Source organism: Poeciliopsis prolifica, unplaced genomic scaffold (genome assembly GCF_027474105.1).
Source record: "Poeciliopsis prolifica strain line A6 unplaced genomic scaffold, Auburn_PproV2 SCAFFOLD089, whole genome shotgun sequence".
Lineage (NCBI taxonomy): Eukaryota > Metazoa > Chordata > Actinopteri > Cyprinodontiformes > Poeciliidae > Poeciliopsis > Poeciliopsis prolifica.
The window spans coordinates 379637-397971 of NW_026562464.1; the positions used below are offsets into that span (position 1 = coordinate 379637).

An 18335-nucleotide genomic window follows, 5' to 3' on the forward strand; every position below is an offset into this window, starting at 1 on the left:
GAGGAAAGCCGTTGTGGTAGATGTAGCAATACCGAGTGACTGCAACATCAGGAAAAAGGAGAAACTGGAGAAATACCAGGGCCTCAGGGAGGAACTGGAGAGGGCCTGGAAGGTGAAGACCACAGTGGTACCTGTGGTCATCGGGGCCCTCGGGGCAGTAACCCCCAAACTGGATCAATGGCTACAACAGATCCCAGGAACAACATCAGACATCTCAGTCCAGAAATGTGCAGCAGTCCTTGGCACAGCCAAGATACTGCAGGACCCTCAAGCTCCCAGGCCTCTGGTAGAGGACCCGAGCTCAGAGGATAAGAACCACCCGCGGTGGGTGAGAAGGGAATTTTTATATATTCATTTTACAAGGTTTATATTATCACATCACAGCATGCAGATGTTAACATCAGCATAGTGCTATTTAAAGGTTCCATATGACTGCTTTAGTACTACTAAAATGCCTTAACATGCTAATTTTTAGGTTATAAAGATTTATTATCATGGGGCTGTTTGTCCTTCTACACAAAAATGTAGCAGATTAAATAAAAAAAAAAAAAGAAAAACCAGATGCTTAAAAAAACGCATCATATTCCCTCCAAGTAAAATGTTAGAAAAGAGGCTGTTTCGCATCTATGTACAGAACTTGAAGCCCACTCACACTTTGAAAACATGGCAGGGTAAGTATCCAAAGCACAGCTCACCTATGAATCTATTCATGACTTTTTAAGAAAAAGGACATTTTGGAGTGGCGTAGCAAAAGTCTTGACTTACATCCAGTTCCTAAACACCAGTACAGTAGTCCCTCCAATATGGCGTAAACATTTAATACAATTAAAACAAAGCAGTCCTCAGTGGTCATGTCAAAGATTTTTTGCCAGTTATCGTACTCTGTTGTGACATATTCGTTTTAGAAGGTTTCTTATTTATATGAAATCAGAATAAGAATGAGGTTGAAGAAGCGTCAGTGAGTTGAATTTATGAATTCCATTTATTAATACCAAAATACGGCTGGTCTGTTTCTCATGCTACCTTAGGAGTTAGCAGGACAAAATGACATCAAAGTTTTCCATTGTTTTTGTTATACTCTGTCTAAACTACACCCTAAAGAGGGTGTTCCCTTGTGTGTCATGCCCTTTAACCCTAGCTAAAGCATTTCCTTTAGCTTTAGCTAACACAGATAGAAGGAAAACAGAATGATTTATTATCAACAGGGGGCAAATACTTTCTCAGAGCAGCATGTGCTTAAAAGCCATATTAATGATTATGTCCTGGTAAATCCTGAAACCATGAAATTGAAAATGCATAAAGAGAAGGGGATAAATTTGACTTTGTAAAAAGTGTGAGAATGCTGCAGATAGGGAAAAAAGCCACCGTGTTTATAAAAAGTGTTTACATAAAATCATCTTATAATATTTTCTCAAAGACCTTTGCATCTACATGGAAAAACCCATTGATGTTACTTAAAAGGATAAACAGTTGCCTTACTTGAAACATTAACATGAAATCTGGAGATGAGACATGCACTGGATAAAATTAGTGTCTCTCTAATAACAAAGCACACGTTTATTTTTTTTAAATGTATTTAATGTTAGTACAGAAAAAAATCAAACAAATAAATGGAGAAGTTTTAAAAATAGAAATTTAAAAGCGAGACAAACAGTGGTGTTCAATTTCAGTTTGACACCACTAACTGAAATTACTAAGCCAGTTCAGCCTTTGAATTTGCTTTTGTAATTCAATGGGAAATTACTAAAACAACCAAGGACTATAATTGGACAACACTCTGGGAAATCATGAGATCATTTCATCATTTCAATCATTTTGACATGCTTGCCTTGACGTAGATCAACACAAACTCATTCAGAATGTCTTCTTAAAGGCTAACTTTGAAAGGAATCAAAATGACTAAAGAAAGTTTGACTTTAAAAAATGGGCTTAATAAGCACAGCTTTCAGAGTTTCTACCGAGGCTAATTTTGACAGAATTCACAGCGGAAGATTGTAACTTTTTATTCCCACGCTTCTCTGCAGGCACACATGTAATGGAGGGCTCTGGAAAGATGGTAGTCACTGCCGTAGGTGTGAATTCTCAGACGGGAATTATTTTCAAACTGCTCGGTGCCAGTGAAGACAACGAAGGCAGCGGCGACGACAAAAAAGAGAAGAAAAATGTGGAAAAGAAAAACAAAGACAAAAAGGATAAGAAGAGTAAGTTTAACAGCAGTCAACTACACAATTCATCATCTCAGAAGAAGTGTAGTGTGGCACCCAACAGTGTCTCCTCACACACTCCCTGTGGCACAGATCAGTTGAATCAAAGTGTAGTGCATCCCTCAGGTCCAGTCAAAGAGGTTTGCAATATTGTTTCCTATTTCTTTCTTTCAAGAAGTGACTTCCAGACACGGGATCATGAGGTATTTTTACAGAGATCTATAATTTCAACATTGAGACATGAATCAATGTTATGTCCTTACAGATTGATATTTTGTTAATATGTAGATGATAATATACGCTTTTATGCTGATTTAATCTAACTTCTTATCATTTAGAGTATTTGATCATATCAAGTTATTTGAAACTGTAAAATTAAACATTCCACTCAGCTGTTTTTAAAAGTATATATATATATATATATATATATATATATATATATATATATATATATATATATATATATATATATTTTTTTTTTTTTTTTTAATTGATCTAGTAGTTTGCTTTTAAACCTGTAACTCACTAACTAAAGTTAATGTCTCAAATGAAAACCTCGGGGCTGAAATATATATTTTAGTATAGAAATATCTGTTGATTTATTGCATTTGTTTGATTGATTATTTTATGTTTTTACAGATAAAAAGGAAGTCAAAAACAAAAAAGGTAGGCATCACATCAGAGTTTAATTTCCAACAGATCATGTTTTAATGCCTGTGAGGAAATGAAGTTGTTTTTAATCACTTGGGGAAAAACCCCTGTGTGATTCCATGTTGGTTTTGGCTTATTGACTGCAGATCGCTTGTTCATGTTTTTCTTTATAACCGATGGCTTACTGCATTCTTTGTAAGTATTCCTGGTAAAGACATGTTAAAAGCCTTAGCATTAATAATCTTTCATTGAAAATTATTTAATTTAAGAAACTATTAACTGTAGAAAATCCAACCTTTAATTTTGCTAATTTAATAATTTAAGTGTATTAAATTACTAAGGATGTCATAACACTTAATAATATTCAGAATACACAGAATATGTATACATGACAGTTTTATGTCATGTAAAACTGGGAAGTCATGTTTCAATTTCAAAATATGACAGCATCAATCTTCAAACTTCAAAAGCTTATGGTAGTGCATCAGTACCAAACAACTAGTTGACATTAATTTTATAGATGCCCAATTCTCTAAAAGTTAGCTTTTGAGATTTTTGACCTCTTCTGCCATCCTCCTCGACATAAGTTATAGCAAGATGAATACGGATCCTCGTCAAGCCTGATTGCCGGTGGCTACAAGAAATGTGTCTGTGTTTGTTTCTGTTATTATGTCATGTAAAACTGGGAAGTCATGTTTCAATTATAATAATGTTATGGAAGTAGTGAAAGGGAGCAAATAAATGTAGCAGCAGTGTTTTCTTAGAAACAAATGTTTTCTAATGTAGGATTATTTTTTCCCCACATTTAGTTAATGTTCTCAAGTTAATGGTTCGAATTTAGATATTTGTGGAGGAAGCTACAGTTGTTGCTGCTCACTGACTACTGTATGAAATATTAATATTAATAAGGAGAGTAGTAGTTGTAGATAAATCCATTTTCACCTCATTTCTGTAGTGATGTTTCTCTGATGAGACCTCACTCCGTCATTCATATAGTGGTAATACATTAAGTAATATGGGTTAAGCATGAATAAGTGAGGTCTGTCTGTTTGAGAAAGGTAATCACGTGACTCTGGAAACTGGTGCTGCAGGTAACTTTGTCTATTTGCTCCCCTTGTTCACAGTGTATTTTATGCTGGTCAAAAGATGATTGTACAGTTTGTAAGACTGCAGAAGTACATTTATAGAGATAGTCAACTATGAGAGCTCTACAATGTGCAGAGTCTGCAGCATCTCTGGATGAATCCTTTTTCTTTTCCATCAATCTTTCCTGACACCATAATTGGCATCAGAAACAAGCATTGATTTAAACACAACAACATACAGTATTTAGCTTTTCTTCCTCTTGCATCGTGTTCCAAATTATTATGCAAGTGATATTTTCTCAGATTTTCTTAAATGTTCAATGCAAATGATGGTCAGTAATGATCTATTACAGTGTAAATCAAATTTAACTGAACAAAGTTCCCCATGAGAACAGTATTTTTTTCAAACATGAAAAACTCAAAATGCACGGTTCCAAATTATTATGCACAGCAGATTTTCTAAACATTTTACAATTATAAAGAACTGCAAACAGTCATTCTTTGAATGTGCAGCATTAAGTGTAGTAAAATCAAAAGCTATTTCAATCAAAACCATCTTAACAGACAGAGTTACATGTTAATATTGGACCTTCTTTGGTATCACCTGCACAATTTGCATCCATTGAACTTGTGAGTTTGTGGAAAGTTTCTGCTTGAATTTCTTTGCAGGATGTCAGAATATCTTCCCAGAGCTGCTGTTGATATGAACTGCATCCCACCTCAGATCTGCATGAGGAAAACTATAAAGGTTCTCAATAGGGTCAGAGGTCAGAGGAGGATAGTGACCACACTATGAGTTTCTCCTCTTTTATGTCCATAGCAGCCAGTGACACAGTGATATTCCTTGCAGTATTCATTGTCATGCATGAAGATGATTTTGCTACAGAAGGTGCGGCTCTTCTTTTTAAACCATGTCAGAAAGTGATCAGTCAGAAAGTCCAAATTCTTTGCTGCAGTCATTTTCACACCTTCAGGGCTCTGAAGGGGCCGACCATCTCTCTCTCTCTCCCCATGATTTGGGCCCAAAGCATGACTCCACCTCCTCCTTACTGACATCACAGCTGTGTTGGGATGTGGTGGCCGTCCACCACCAATCCACTACTGCGTCCCTCTGGACCATCCAGGGTTGCACAGCAGTCATCAGTGCACAGCAGTCATCAGTGAACAAATGAATCTTTATGTGCGACTGGGCCCACTGTGACCGTTTCTGCTTGTGTGCTGATTAGGGGCCCAACAGTAGGTTGATGCACCACAAGCCTCTGGAGGATCCTCCACCTTGAGGCTCTAGAGGCAGCAGCAGCTTCAAATAACTGTTTGCTGCTTTTTAAGGGCATTTCAACAGCTGCTCTCTTAATCCCATGAATGTGTCTAACAGAAACCTTCCTCATTATGCCTTTATCTGTACAAACCATCTTTGTTCTGAGTCAGCCACAAATCTCTTCACAGTACGATATCGCTTCAGTTTTGGTTAAATATCTAATATTTTCACATCTTGTCATACGGCACTACACTATCTGATGATTTTCATCAGCACAGTTCCTTTCTCTTTCCCACATTGCTTGAAACCTGTGGCCTGCTTAATAATGTGGAACATCCTTCTTAAGTAGATTTGTTTTAATTGAGCTCACCAGACAAACTAATCAAGCAGCTCTCTGTGTCATGAAGAGGTGAGTAGTGGAGGTGGTGAGGCAGACGCTGGCGACCCAGGTAGGTGAATGGTGAATATTTAATGATGAAAAATAGTCCAATAACAACAACAAACAGTCAAAGACGTAGTCCGCGGCAGCAGCACGGCTGAGCGGAAGCCAGGGCTCAACGCCGGTAGCAGCTGGTCACACAGGCGGCTAAAAAACACACAACGGCAGACAAAGGCAAAAGTACGATAAACAACGACAAGGACCCGACGAGGAACAGAGGACACAGGAGGGACTAAATACACAGAGGGTAATCAAGGGAACGAGAGACACCTGGGAACAATCAAGGGGAAGACAGGACAACGAGGAGACTCAGGACACAGAAACTCGGAATAAAAACACAGAAAAAACACAGAACCTGACAGTACCCCCCCTTAAAAGGGCGGCTACCAGACGCCCAAAAACAAAGTCCAAAACACAAAACCAGGGTGGGCGGAGGGGCGACGGAGGAGGGCCAGAGTCCAGAAAACAAAAACTAACAGAAAACTACCCACAAAAGGTGGGCGGAAACACAAGGAGGGGCCAAGAGTCCAAAACTAAACAGAAAAACTACCCACAACGTGGGCGGAGGCGTTGAGGGAGGTCCGGAGGGCGTCTGCGGCGCCAGAAGCAGACCCCACAGGGGAGGTCCGGAGGGCGTCTGCGGCGCCAGAAGCAGACCCCACGGGGGAGGTCCGGAGGGCGTCCATGGTGCCGAGGAACACTAGGGGGCACTGGAGGAACACTAGGGGGCACGGGAGGAGCACTAGGGGACACGGGAGGGCAGGGACACTAGGGAGGATCCGGAAGGAGCACTAGGGATCTCGGAAGGAGCACTAGGGATCTCGGAAGGAGCACTAGGGATCTCGGAAGGAGCACTAGGGATCTCGGAAGGAGCACTAGGGATCTCGGAAGGAGCACTAGGGATTCGGAAGGAGCACGGATAGAGGCTGCCGGAGCAGCGGCACGAGGAGCAGAGTCCACGGAGGCCGAGCGGAATCCGGCGGAGCAGGAGCAGGAGCCGGAGCGGAATCCGGCGGAGCAGGAGCAGGAGAGCGGAATCCGGCGGAGCAGGAGCAGCCGGAGCGGGGTCCGGCGGAGCAGGAGCGGCAGCCGGAGCGGGGTCCGGCGGAGCAGGAGCGGCAGCCGGAGCGGGGTCCGGCGGAGCAGGAGCGGCAGCCGGAGCGGGGTCCGGCGGAGCAGGAGCGGCAGCCGGAGCGGGGTCCGGCGGAGCAGGAGCGGCAGCCGGAGCGGGGTCCGGCGGAGCAGGAGCGGCAGCCGGAGCGGGGTCCGGCGGAGCAGGAGCGGCAGCCGGAGCGGGGTCCGACGGAGCAGGAGCGGCAGCCGGAGCGGGGTCCGGCGGAGCAGGAACGGCACGAGGAACAGACGCCGGCGGAGCGGCACGAGGAGCTGAGGATGGAGCTGGGGCTGGGCTGGCGGAGCGGAAGTCCGGCTTGGAAGACCGAGGCTTTGCAGTCATGGCAGAGAAGGCTGTCCGGCGCACCTCCTCTGCCTCCCGCTGCAACTCCACCAGGACTGGGTGCTGGAGACGTGGTACCCAATAGTCCACAAAAGCCCCAGGCGTATGGCGAACCCAGGCCGTCTCAGGGCGAAAGTGGACGTACTCCTTGACTCTTCATACTCGCGGATTGTTCGGAGTAGCTCCTCTAAACCCTCTGGGTCCATGATCTGATTCTGCGAGCCTCACCGTATTTCTGGTCGGGTCCTTCTGTCATGAAGAGGTGAGTAGTGGAGGTGGTGAGGCAGACGCTGGCGACCCAGGTAGGTGAATGGTGAATATTTAATGATGAAAAATAGTCCAATAACAACAACAAACAGTCAAAGACGTAGTCCGCGGCCAGGCAGCACGGCTGAGCGGAAGCCAGGGCTCAACGCCGGTAGCAGCTGGTCATACAGGCGGCTAAAAAACACACAACGGCAGACAAAGGCAAAAGTACGATAAACAACGACAAGGACCCGACGAGGAACAGAGGACACAGGAGGGACTAAATACACAGAGGGTAATCAAGGGAACGAGAGACACCTGGGAACAATCAAGGGGAAGACAGGACAACGAGGAGAACTCAGGACACAGAAACTCGGAATAAAAACACAGAAAAAACACAGAACCTGACACTCTGAAATTAATTCTAGTGATTCAAAGAGCCCTGATGCACAATACATCTATAAATTTAATAGCACAACAAAAAATGTAGTCTTTATGACACTTAAATCCAATTTGCATAATAATTTGGAACATGGTGTATTTAGACTTACACATATTGTCTAACAACATGCATTCTGGTACAGGATTAATAATAAACATGAACAATGTTTAAGATTTGTGATAATACTTCAGCAATTCCTAAAAAAGTATGTTTTTTTTTACCAATATCCCTTTTTGGCAAAAAATTAAAATTATTAATGGGCATTATTTTAGGCAGATATGTTGCTAAGGGAGCTCTGTAATGACCTTGTGACCTCTCTGTGAATTCTCACTCCTCTTGCTGACTCACAACTGGAATAGTTCTTATAAACCTCTGCTTCTGGCTGTTCGACTTTAATCTGTGTTTGTTGACCAGCCATTATTTTGTTGTTAGTGTCGTGTGAGGAAGTACAAGCTGGATTCGACTGAGGTCAATCAAAAAGGAAACATAGATGTTGGTGGTGCTTCCATGGAAAGTCCTGCCTCCACTCCCAGACTGGGGAGGGCTCTCCAGGCTCCGTGTGATCCCACGTGGCGTTTCTTCCATAGTATGCCCGTGTGGTCTGAGCAGCAGCAGGTGCTCCTGACTCTGTTGATGGTGATTAGGAGCAAGAAGATTATCGGCATTAAGCTCAGCAGCTGCTTTCTTCTCCTGCCTGCTGCTGGTGCCTTCTTGTCCACTAATAACCTCATTACAAAAATGGGATCAGCTTGCTAGCACACACATGCATACGCACACGCACACACACACACACACACACACACACACACACACACACACACACACACACACAAAAACCCCAGCAGACACCCCCACCTCTGTGGCACAAAGCAGTACTGGGTAATCCTGCTGGTGTTTCTGCTTGTGTTGGGAACTGGAAACGATGTCCTGTGGTTCGGGACTTAGTGTGGTTACAGCAGGTTGAAGATCTGCTGTAACTTAACGCATCACAACAAGCTAACACGGGGATTAGCACACGTTACTATGATGATCTGCACTCTGGACAGCTACTGTCTACATGGTGTCACCCCAAAAGTATTTATTTATATTATTTATTATTAGAGAACAGATACAGCAAACTTGGAAGAAGTCGTCTTGACTTGCTGTTTGAAGCAGCCAATCAGAAGTCAGAAGCTGAAGCTGATCCCGCCCACTAAACCTCAGTGTTTTAATGAATTCGTTCACAGGAAGTCATTTATTAAATCATGAAATAATTATATAATTTTTTAAATAAAATCAGAACGTTCAATTGAGGCACATATAATTAATTATATATTTAATTAATGATTTCTGTATTTATTTAAAGTTGTAATGGATTCAAGACACATTTAAATAGGTTTTTATTAGGTTACTTATTGATTGTAATATGACACTCTTTACTCTGCACGTGTACAAGGGGAGGCTGAATGAGAGGAGCTGCAGCATATACAATGCTTCAACAGATATTAATGCTTTTGTAAGACAATGCATATATGGAGTTGACACAATGTATTTTCCTTTTCCTTATAAGCCCTCTAACAAAAAACCTGGATTTGCGTGAAACCAGCTCACAACAACGGTTGTCTCAAGATCTTAAATCTGATTATAGTTGATTTTGAAGTCAAGACAGATGTTGGCATTTTAATCTTTTCAAATGGTTCTTTATTTTCATGTTATGAGTTGTGTTTCTCATCTTAGTAAAACTAAAAATGATTGGGATTTTGATACATTTTTAAAGAGTGTCTTTAATGTTGAACCAGTTATTCATTTTGGATGCTTTATTGACTTCTTCCATTGTCCCTTATAGAGAAAAACAAGGACGGAGCTACTGTTGAGATGCAACCACTCAACGAAGATGGAGAACCAGAAAAGAAGAAGAAAGTTCTTCCAAAGAAGGAGAAATCTGTGCTTCAGGGAAAGCTGACCAAATTGGCCGTACAGATTGGCAGAGCAGGTACAATCTGCCAAACTGGTATTCAGCTTGTGGCTGGGATTTTCATACGACTAAAAGTCTCAATCACCTGGGATGAAAAAATATATATATATTAGTTAAATTTAAAATCAACACATTTTAAAATGTTTGAATGTTTGGTTTCATATGGATCCTTGTGGATCAGTTATGTATGGAAACCCTGACAGCCAAGCAGAAAAACATCTTTTGAAGACTCACTTTCTAAGTCTGACCAAATTAAATGATTTTTGTTGTTTTGTTTTGCTTGTTTAACTCCTGGATGGAAAGAGGGAAAAATAATCTGTCATGCCATTTTTTTGTATTTTTTTTTTCTACTCATCCAAACAAGGCATCTTTTTCTTTTTCTCTTTGTTGGGAGAGAAGAGTTTGTTGGATGAGACTTTAAGGAACTATGCTGTTATTGTGAGAAATGCTTGATATAAAAACACAGTTGATCAACTTTTGAACATCATAATTTTTCTGTGCTCCCCTTCTAGAGAAAAAAAAATATTTGAGAACATCCCACAAATGCGTCACAATATTTGATTTAGATTTTTTTTCTTCTTTATTTTCCTGTAATTTTGAAGTTGAGAGAAAAAGAACATTTAAAAAATGTGTCAAAAGTCTTGTGTTTCAAGGCTTCCATAGTTCTGTTGGAAGATATGCTGAAGTGAGATGCAGAACTCATCTACAAAGCCTCAGCCAAAGATCTTAAAAGCTTTTTAACCATCACTCATTGCAATCCATTTGTTTTTGTTTTTCCTGTTCTTTTCCTCTCTTGTTTTCAGGTCTGTTGATGTCGGCCCTCACTGTCATCATCCTAATCACTCGCTTCCTGATCGATACCTTCTGGATTCAGGGTCTTCCCTGGTTGCAAGAGTGCGTTTCCATCTATGTGCAGTTCATGGTCAAGTTCTTCATCATCGGCGTGACGGTGCTGGTGGTGGCTGTGCCTGAGGGTCTCCCTCTGGCCGTCACCATTTCCCTAGCATATTCAGTTAAGGTTAGTTTTGCAAAGTTTCACCTCTGTCTGCATGAAAACAGATGCCAGTGTCATCATGACTGTCCTTAATATGCTTTGTGTATTACAGAAGCTTGCAAAAATTTTTATAAATCAGTTTCTAATTTTGTCATATTACAACCATAAACCTTAATGTATTGAATTGGGATTTGCAAAAGATTTTTATCCCTATGTGGACTCAGGTGTTATTAGCTCCTTCAGGTCCAAGTCTTTGGAACCTCTTAACAGATTTTCTTCCCACTAATTGCTAGAAAAAAAGCATGATGCTACCACTGCCATAATTTCAGGATGGTCAGCTTAGGATGATTGACATTGCTACAAACATACCATGTATTGTCTTTTTCATGTAGACCAAGAAGTGCAATTTTCCTCTTATCAGTCCAGAACATGTTATAACACATTTTTGCTTCATACCTAATACCTCATTCACACAGCAAGAGTTTTAAATCGTGACTCCTGGAGACAGTGAAGTATGGATTGCGGAATCTGAATTCAATAACGCTGCTCTCTCTATTATTTGTGTGTCAGAAAATGATGAAAGACAATAACTTGGTCCGCCACCTCGATGCCTGTGAGACGATGGGGAACGCCACAGCCATCTGCTCAGACAAGACGGGGACGCTGACCATGAACCGTATGACGGTGGTGCAGGCCTACATCGCAGGGAGACACTATAAAAAAGTCCCAGAGCCAGACCTCATCCCAACCAAGATACTGGACCTGCTCATCCTGGGCATCGGGGTCAACTGCGCCTACACCACCAAGATTATGGTAAGCTTTAAAAATAGCTGCTCATTCAGGAAGTTGTGTGGGTTAAATATGAGCCATAGTAAGCTCAGGACTCATCAGATCACAGTCTGCAGGATGCACTTGACAGACCAGAGTACAAAGCAGAAAAGCAGGTTTGGTTGTAGCCAGGAATTTAGGAAGCAATGATAAGTTTCTTTTCTGATCAGCAGATTTCTGCTTGACTGTTACAGAATGTTGCTGTTCATGTTGCCCACACCCAACAATTGTGCATTTTCTATCTAAGCCTCTTGATTCCGTTTTTTGACTTATATTTAATTGGTAAATATAGTCTTTTTTTAAAACTTACATTTTTATTATTTTTTACAGAGCAAATACATAGTCATACATCAGTGGTACATAATATAAATGTTGACAATATAAAGTTTTTCATAAAATAAATATTTCAGAATAATATCTTACAGCCTCAGCATCACATTTGTAGATTTGTTACTAAACAATCCTAAAATAGGAATAGACTAATAGACAGAAATGTGGGATAGTTAAAGCCCATATGCCAAAAGACAAACCTATTGGATTTATTTACATCAACAGAGCTTCTGCTGGACGCCAGCGCAGACTAAAAGTGTTTTTTTGAAGTCTTAATGAGAAGGTCATTTGTTCCATTCTATACAATTCCCTTACTGTTTGAACCCATAAGTCATAGGAAGGTCGCTCCAATTGCATCCACCTGATTGTAATACATTTCAGGTTTGCTGTAAAAAGGATATTTAGCAGATATACTTTTGTCCGTCCTTGAAAGCCCTCTGGTATAATACCAAGTAGTGCAACTGTAACATTCTTTGGTAAAACCCCTGGTAAGATATAGCTTATAGCTCCGTACACCTCATCCCAAAAAGTTTTGAAATTTGGGGCATGACCAGAAAATGTGTGTATGGTTGTATGGTTGGGGTTTGCTGAGCCACAGTTTCTCCAACACAAGCCTGGAACCATAGGGTCCATCTTAGCAGCTACATCTGGGCTCCTGAAATATCTGCTAATAATTTTCCATTTAAATTTCCGCCACGTTTTCGAGTTTGTAACTCGATGTGCTTCAGTCCAGACTCCCTCCCATGTTTCATCAGAAATGATTTTGGCCGTCTCTGCCTCCCATCTTTGCTTTGTCCAAGTGGGTTTGTTAAGGTTCATTGACAGAAATACACCATATAACTTTGCTATCAATCTTTTATCCCCTTTCTGGAAATGGATTAAAGATTTTCTATTGGTGTGGGATTTAGTATTCTTTCCCAGTCCCTGTGTGCAGACAAGAAAGAGCGCAACACTAAATGTCTAAAGAAATCATTTTTCTGGAGATTAAACTTACTACATAACTCTTCAAATGACATAAGTCTGTTCTTATCAATCAACTGGTGAATGAATACAAGCCCCTGTTCAGCCCATTTAGAAAAATTTCTGTCGAAGAAATTGGGTGTGAAGGATTTGACATGTCCAATACTTGTTAATATTGATAAACCTCTTGGTAGCTTGAATGAAATTCGCACTTTGTTCCAAATGTTAAAAGTGGTTTTAGTCCACAGAGGCAATTCCTTTACTGGAATATCTAAAAATGGCAAAACCTTTAATGGTACTGAGCACTTTGCTTGCTCAATGCTCAGCCATCTTGTTTGAGAATCCTGTTGGATCCATGAAATTAAAGGCCTTAACTGAGCTGCCTAAAAATAGTATTTTAAAACAGGAAGATTGAGACCCCCTTACTTCTTTGAAGTGTTTTATATTGTATGCGAGGGCGCTTGCTTTGCCATATGAATTTTGATATTTTAACCAATTCAACGAATGTGGATTTTGGTATGATAACCGGCACCATCTGGAACAAATACAATAATCTGGTAACAGATTCATACAAATGGTTTCAATGCGGCCGAGGAGGGACAGAGGCAATGCTGACCATCGCTCTAGATCCTTTTTAATTATATCCAGTGTTTTGCTGTAATTGACATGATACAAATCATTTAATGAGACAGGAATATTGATGCCTCGGTATTTAATGGCCTCCCTTGGCCACCGAAAGCCGCTTTGTTGTTTAAACCCTAGTGGAATATTGCCATTGACATCCATTGCCTCTGTCTTATCAACATTTATGTTATAGCCAGAAAAATGACCATAAACAGAGATCATTTCCCTCAGACGTGGTATTGATGATGTAGGATCAGACAGAGGTAAATATAGTCTTGATACCATATGAGTTGCTGATATACTGATATGTCATTTTTGCACCACTGAATAAAAAAATTACATCAATTTTTCTCAATCGGGTTGTTATTGTAATTTGATTTAGAGAAATCTGATCTTCTGACTGAATTGATGTCACATTTTTGTGACATCAGTTCATTTTCATGCATATTTTTCATCCAAAAAAGGCTTTAGAAATATGTCAAACATGGACTTCTGTACATTGTATAATAATCACTATAAGGGTAAGTACATGTGAATTGAACATTATGTCTTCATTGTGTCAAATTCTCCATCTCTTTTCTGTCCTGATGGAATCTCTCCTGCTCATCATTCATTGATCAGATTGATGCTCATGTTGCTCCATAGTTCAGGAAGTTGACCTGATTGAGCAAAACCAATGTGATTTTTGGATTCATCTCATCAAAATGACCCTGAAACTGTGGAAAACCCCAGACAAGTTTTTGGCTGCAGACCAGTGAAATTCTATGTTTTAAGTCCATGGTTATAAGTGATTTATATAAGGATAAAATTCTCTTCCAAAGATACTATCACTTTTTTATAGAGGCTAATGGAAAATATATATATATAAAAGCTATACAGCACTGTTTGAAGTTGCGCCGTTTCAAGCATACAGTGTAGCTAAATATTCTTCTTTCTTCCCACAGCCTCCAGAGAGAGAGGGTGGCCTGCCTCGCCAAGTGGGAAACAAGACCGAATGTGCCTTATTGGGATTCAGTCTGGACTTGAACCGAGACTACCAGAACGTTCGAAATGAAATCCCAGAGGAGAAGCTGTTCAAGGTTTACACCTTTAATTCCGTGAGGAAATCCATGAGCACCGTGTTGAAGACCTTTGACGGCAGCTACCGAATGTTCAGTAAAGGAGCCGCTGAGATCTTGCTTAAGAAGTAGGTCTGCTGCCTCTGCCTACATAGTTCTGCACTCAGAGTCATACTCTGATCATATGTGCTGCATCTGGTTTCAGGTGCAGTAAAATCTTGACGGCCACTGGAGAGGCCAAGATCTTCAAACCTAAGGATCGAGACCAACTAGTGAAAAATGTGATTGAGTCGATGGCATCTGAGGGGCTGAGGACGATCTGTCTTGCCTACAGAGACTTCTCCATTGCTGATGGAGAGCCTGATTGGGACAACGAGGCTGAGATCCTCACTAGACTGACATGCATCGCTGTGGTTGGCATTGAAGACCCTGTACGACCTGAGGTTTGTCATCTTTCTTGGTAAATGGCTACAACTTCCAAGAGCTTTCTAATTCACAAAGAGACCCAAAGTAGCTTTTCATGCCCACATACGAACTGTAACTGACTTTTTCGTAACAGTCTGAACGGCCCATTTCCAATTTCTCCCCCCCCAAAAAATCTGCTTTAAGCCTCTCCCATATGTAGTACAAAATCTGATACAGATGTTTTCAAAGCGTTTGCAGTCAGAACGCTCATGTCGCATTTTATCTGACTTCTATGTCACTGATATGAGACATGCGTCATCATTCTTCACAGCCAGACTCAGTAAATCCACATGTAAATGTGGCATAGAGCGGAGTAACCATACAATTAATTTTGTTTGTTGTCAACAACGCCACCTGGGGTTTCCACCCAGGAACTAACAATTAAGGACACAGGTCCAGTTTTGCAATCAGCAAGAGATAGGTTTCAAGTCAATCATAATTTATTAGCATAAAAAAATACTTATTCCTGAGCAAACAGGAATGTCACAAAATAAATCCAGCTAGGCTTACCAGTGGATACGACCAGGCCCTGGATGGTAGGTCCCAAAGCAAACAAAACAAAGAACACAAACCATCAAAACAAACACCCGTGAATCACTCAGTCCTTGTAGTTCCCTCCACCGATTGGTGTTAATCACCACACAATCACACTCAGGAAAGGAACGCCGCATCCAGGCCCGAGCGCACCACCGGCGGTCTAGAAAAACAAACAAAAAAGACAAATTGTTAAAATACAAACAATAAAAGAGGCATAAAAATGTCCATGAAGAAGTCCATAAAATCCCTATGCTTGACAGGCAGGACCAGATGGACGGTACGATCCAATCCGGAACAGAACGACAGCAGCCGCTCCTTGTTCTGATTTCAGGGGGTGAGGGGGGCTCTTGACCGCTAAACCAGCGGTCACTCCGTCCAGGCAAGACAGCAGCGTCAAGTGTGTGACCAACAGTGATGACTCCTAATATACATGCAGAACAAGAAAAACAACTCAAAACAAAAAGATAAAAACAAGATTCGTCACTGAGTCCACATGCCGATCAGGTTCAGCTCTTTTCACTTCCACCCAAACAGGAGCATTCAAACTTTGGCACTTAACAGGAACCACTCCACTCACGATCAAAGGTGGAAGTAAATGCGCACATACATCTCTGCTGATAAAAAGCTCTATCACTACAATGAGCAAACAGTTGTAAATGCACAGGCAGCCAACCTTACCTGTATTCAGAATACAAACAGCCCAACATGGAAGCGCGATGCAACAAGTGTCAGTCCACAGCTTACCTCAGCTTTTATACTGAACATACTCCGTTGCTATTGGCCCACTGATAATCACCCTTCCAGCAGGTGCAGCCTCCACCTACTTCCTGCCACATAAAAAATGGTTGAAAATTATGATTATGAACTTATGAAAGATGTTTGTGTCAGTAAAGGACATCACATCACTCTTCATTCTGTTTGCACATCCAAACAGACTTCTACAAAGATGCTGCATTGAATGCTCCACAAAATAGCATCACCATTAGACGTGCATTTATTTATTTTTAATTAGCTTCCTCTGTCTTGCTATGATCTTATGTCGATACTAATAACTCCCATTGCTGAATAAACTCTAAAACTATACATTAACGACTCCAGCCATTATGACTTCCATAAACAGAGTGCTGCTGTCACGTCAACATTCTTCCTTCTGCGTATGCGGTTGGAATGGGGCCTGCAAATTGACCTTGCATTTCATTAGGTACAGAGTTTTTTAGCAGACAAAGGGATTTTTTTCTTTGGCATTACCTTGCAGTATGTTTTGCTTTCCCTTGCAATTAACTAATATTGCTTACTGCAATCGTAGAGATGAAGCTGCACATGAAAACGGCCTTTTACTAACCATTCAGACTACCAACACAAAAAAACCTCATCAAAACCTTTATTATCCCATGAAAAAACCCCAGAAATAGTCCAAATAGTTTGGACGTATTTTTTTCTTTCTTTCATTCTTACGGAAAGTTTGTTTACATCTTAGAAGGGAGATAGAAAGTGGGTGTTCAACCTGTTCTGCTTTTGTGTTTTGCACATAGGTTTGTCGCGCATTTCTATCATCATAAAAAAGATATAAAACTTCAGCTATCTCACAAACGATACATTAACATACTTGGAAAAACCTCATGAAAACCTTGTGCTACAGCAGAAAGTACGATGGCCGCCATCAGAAAGATCTTCAGTATTAAATTCTGCTGCATGAACTGATCAGTACATTATTACGAGGGAACGCAAAAGAAACATTTTTCCCCACGTTCCCTTAGGGGTTCTGTAATTAGTAGAAGAAAGGTGTTGACGTGGTCTGTTGGGGTCAACAGACTTTCACATGATGGGTCAGAGTGGAGCGTATCGGGGAAACTGGTAGAACTGAATAAAATCACTTTGGTTGACATTGTTGTAATAAATGTTGAGGACACAATTATGAAACTACTGTAATTTTATGGTGGAGCAGTTCAACAACTGGTGTCTCTGTGCATGGGGTGCACTTACCTCTGGGTTGACCCTCTGTATCTGTTCTTCATTGTTCCCCTAAGGTACCAGAAGCTATCAGAAAGTGCCAGAGGGCTGGCATCACTGTCCGCATGGTGACCGGAGACAACATTAACACTGCTAGAGCCATCGCCACCAAATGTGGCATTTTGCAACCCGGAGATGACTTCATGTGCATAGAGGGAAAAGAGTTCAACCAGCGGATCCGCAACGAATCAGGCGAGGTCAGACAAATGACAACCGAAAAGGCTTGAAGCAAAGAAGTGTGAAAATCTAATTTTGCTCTTGCCTGTGTGTAGTTTTCTATCGTGACTGTTAGCAAATCAGATCAAAGATTTTTCTCTCCTTTGTCTCGTCAGATTGAACAGGAGCGTATCGATAAGATTTGGCCCAAATTGAGAGTCCTTGCCCGGTCATCCCCAATGGACAAACACACTCTGGTTAAAGGTCAGTGAAGTAAAAATCAGTCCAGAAAAAATGGGGTGACAAGTATATACACTTCTGCAGTGCTGTGAGAGATATTCCACCACACTTGGCTGCAACAATTCTTTCAAGATTTTTCTTGAAAGCAGTTGTTGCAGTTTTCTTGCAACAACTACTTTTCTTGAAATCAACAAATTTTCTTGTTGCTTTTCTTGTTGCTTTCAAGAAAAGCAACAAGGATGTTTGGTAACATCCTTGCTAGAATCTTAGGAAGGATGTTACCAAGCTCAGACCTTGCTGTTACTTGGGTTTACAAAAACCAGCAAGGATGTTGTTCACATTCCCGTGGAGGAATTTTGACCTGCTCTCCAAAGCAACCTTGTTCTAATTCAGCCACA

General features: G+C 41.0%; 1 protein-coding gene across 2 annotated transcripts in view; it reads left to right on the plus strand.

Annotated features, from left to right (window-relative positions):
* LOC129353388 (plasma membrane calcium-transporting ATPase 1-like) overlaps positions 1–18335 on the plus strand; it is a 43174-nt gene that overhangs the window by 16730 nt on the left and 8109 nt on the right. For both annotated transcript variants that reach the window (XM_055022698.1, XM_055022699.1), the window contains exons 6-14: positions 2025–2201; positions 2844–2870; positions 9607–9753; positions 10539–10753; positions 11300–11542; positions 14416–14657; positions 14735–14972; positions 17559–17738; positions 17874–17961. In XM_055022698.1, the coding sequence (XP_054878673.1) occupies positions 2025–2201; positions 2844–2870; positions 9607–9753; positions 10539–10753; positions 11300–11542; positions 14416–14657; positions 14735–14972; positions 17559–17738; positions 17874–17961 (1557 nt within the window). The remainder of the gene's footprint in view (positions 1–2024; positions 2202–2843; positions 2871–9606; positions 9754–10538; positions 10754–11299; positions 11543–14415; positions 14658–14734; positions 14973–17558; positions 17739–17873; positions 17962–18335) is intronic.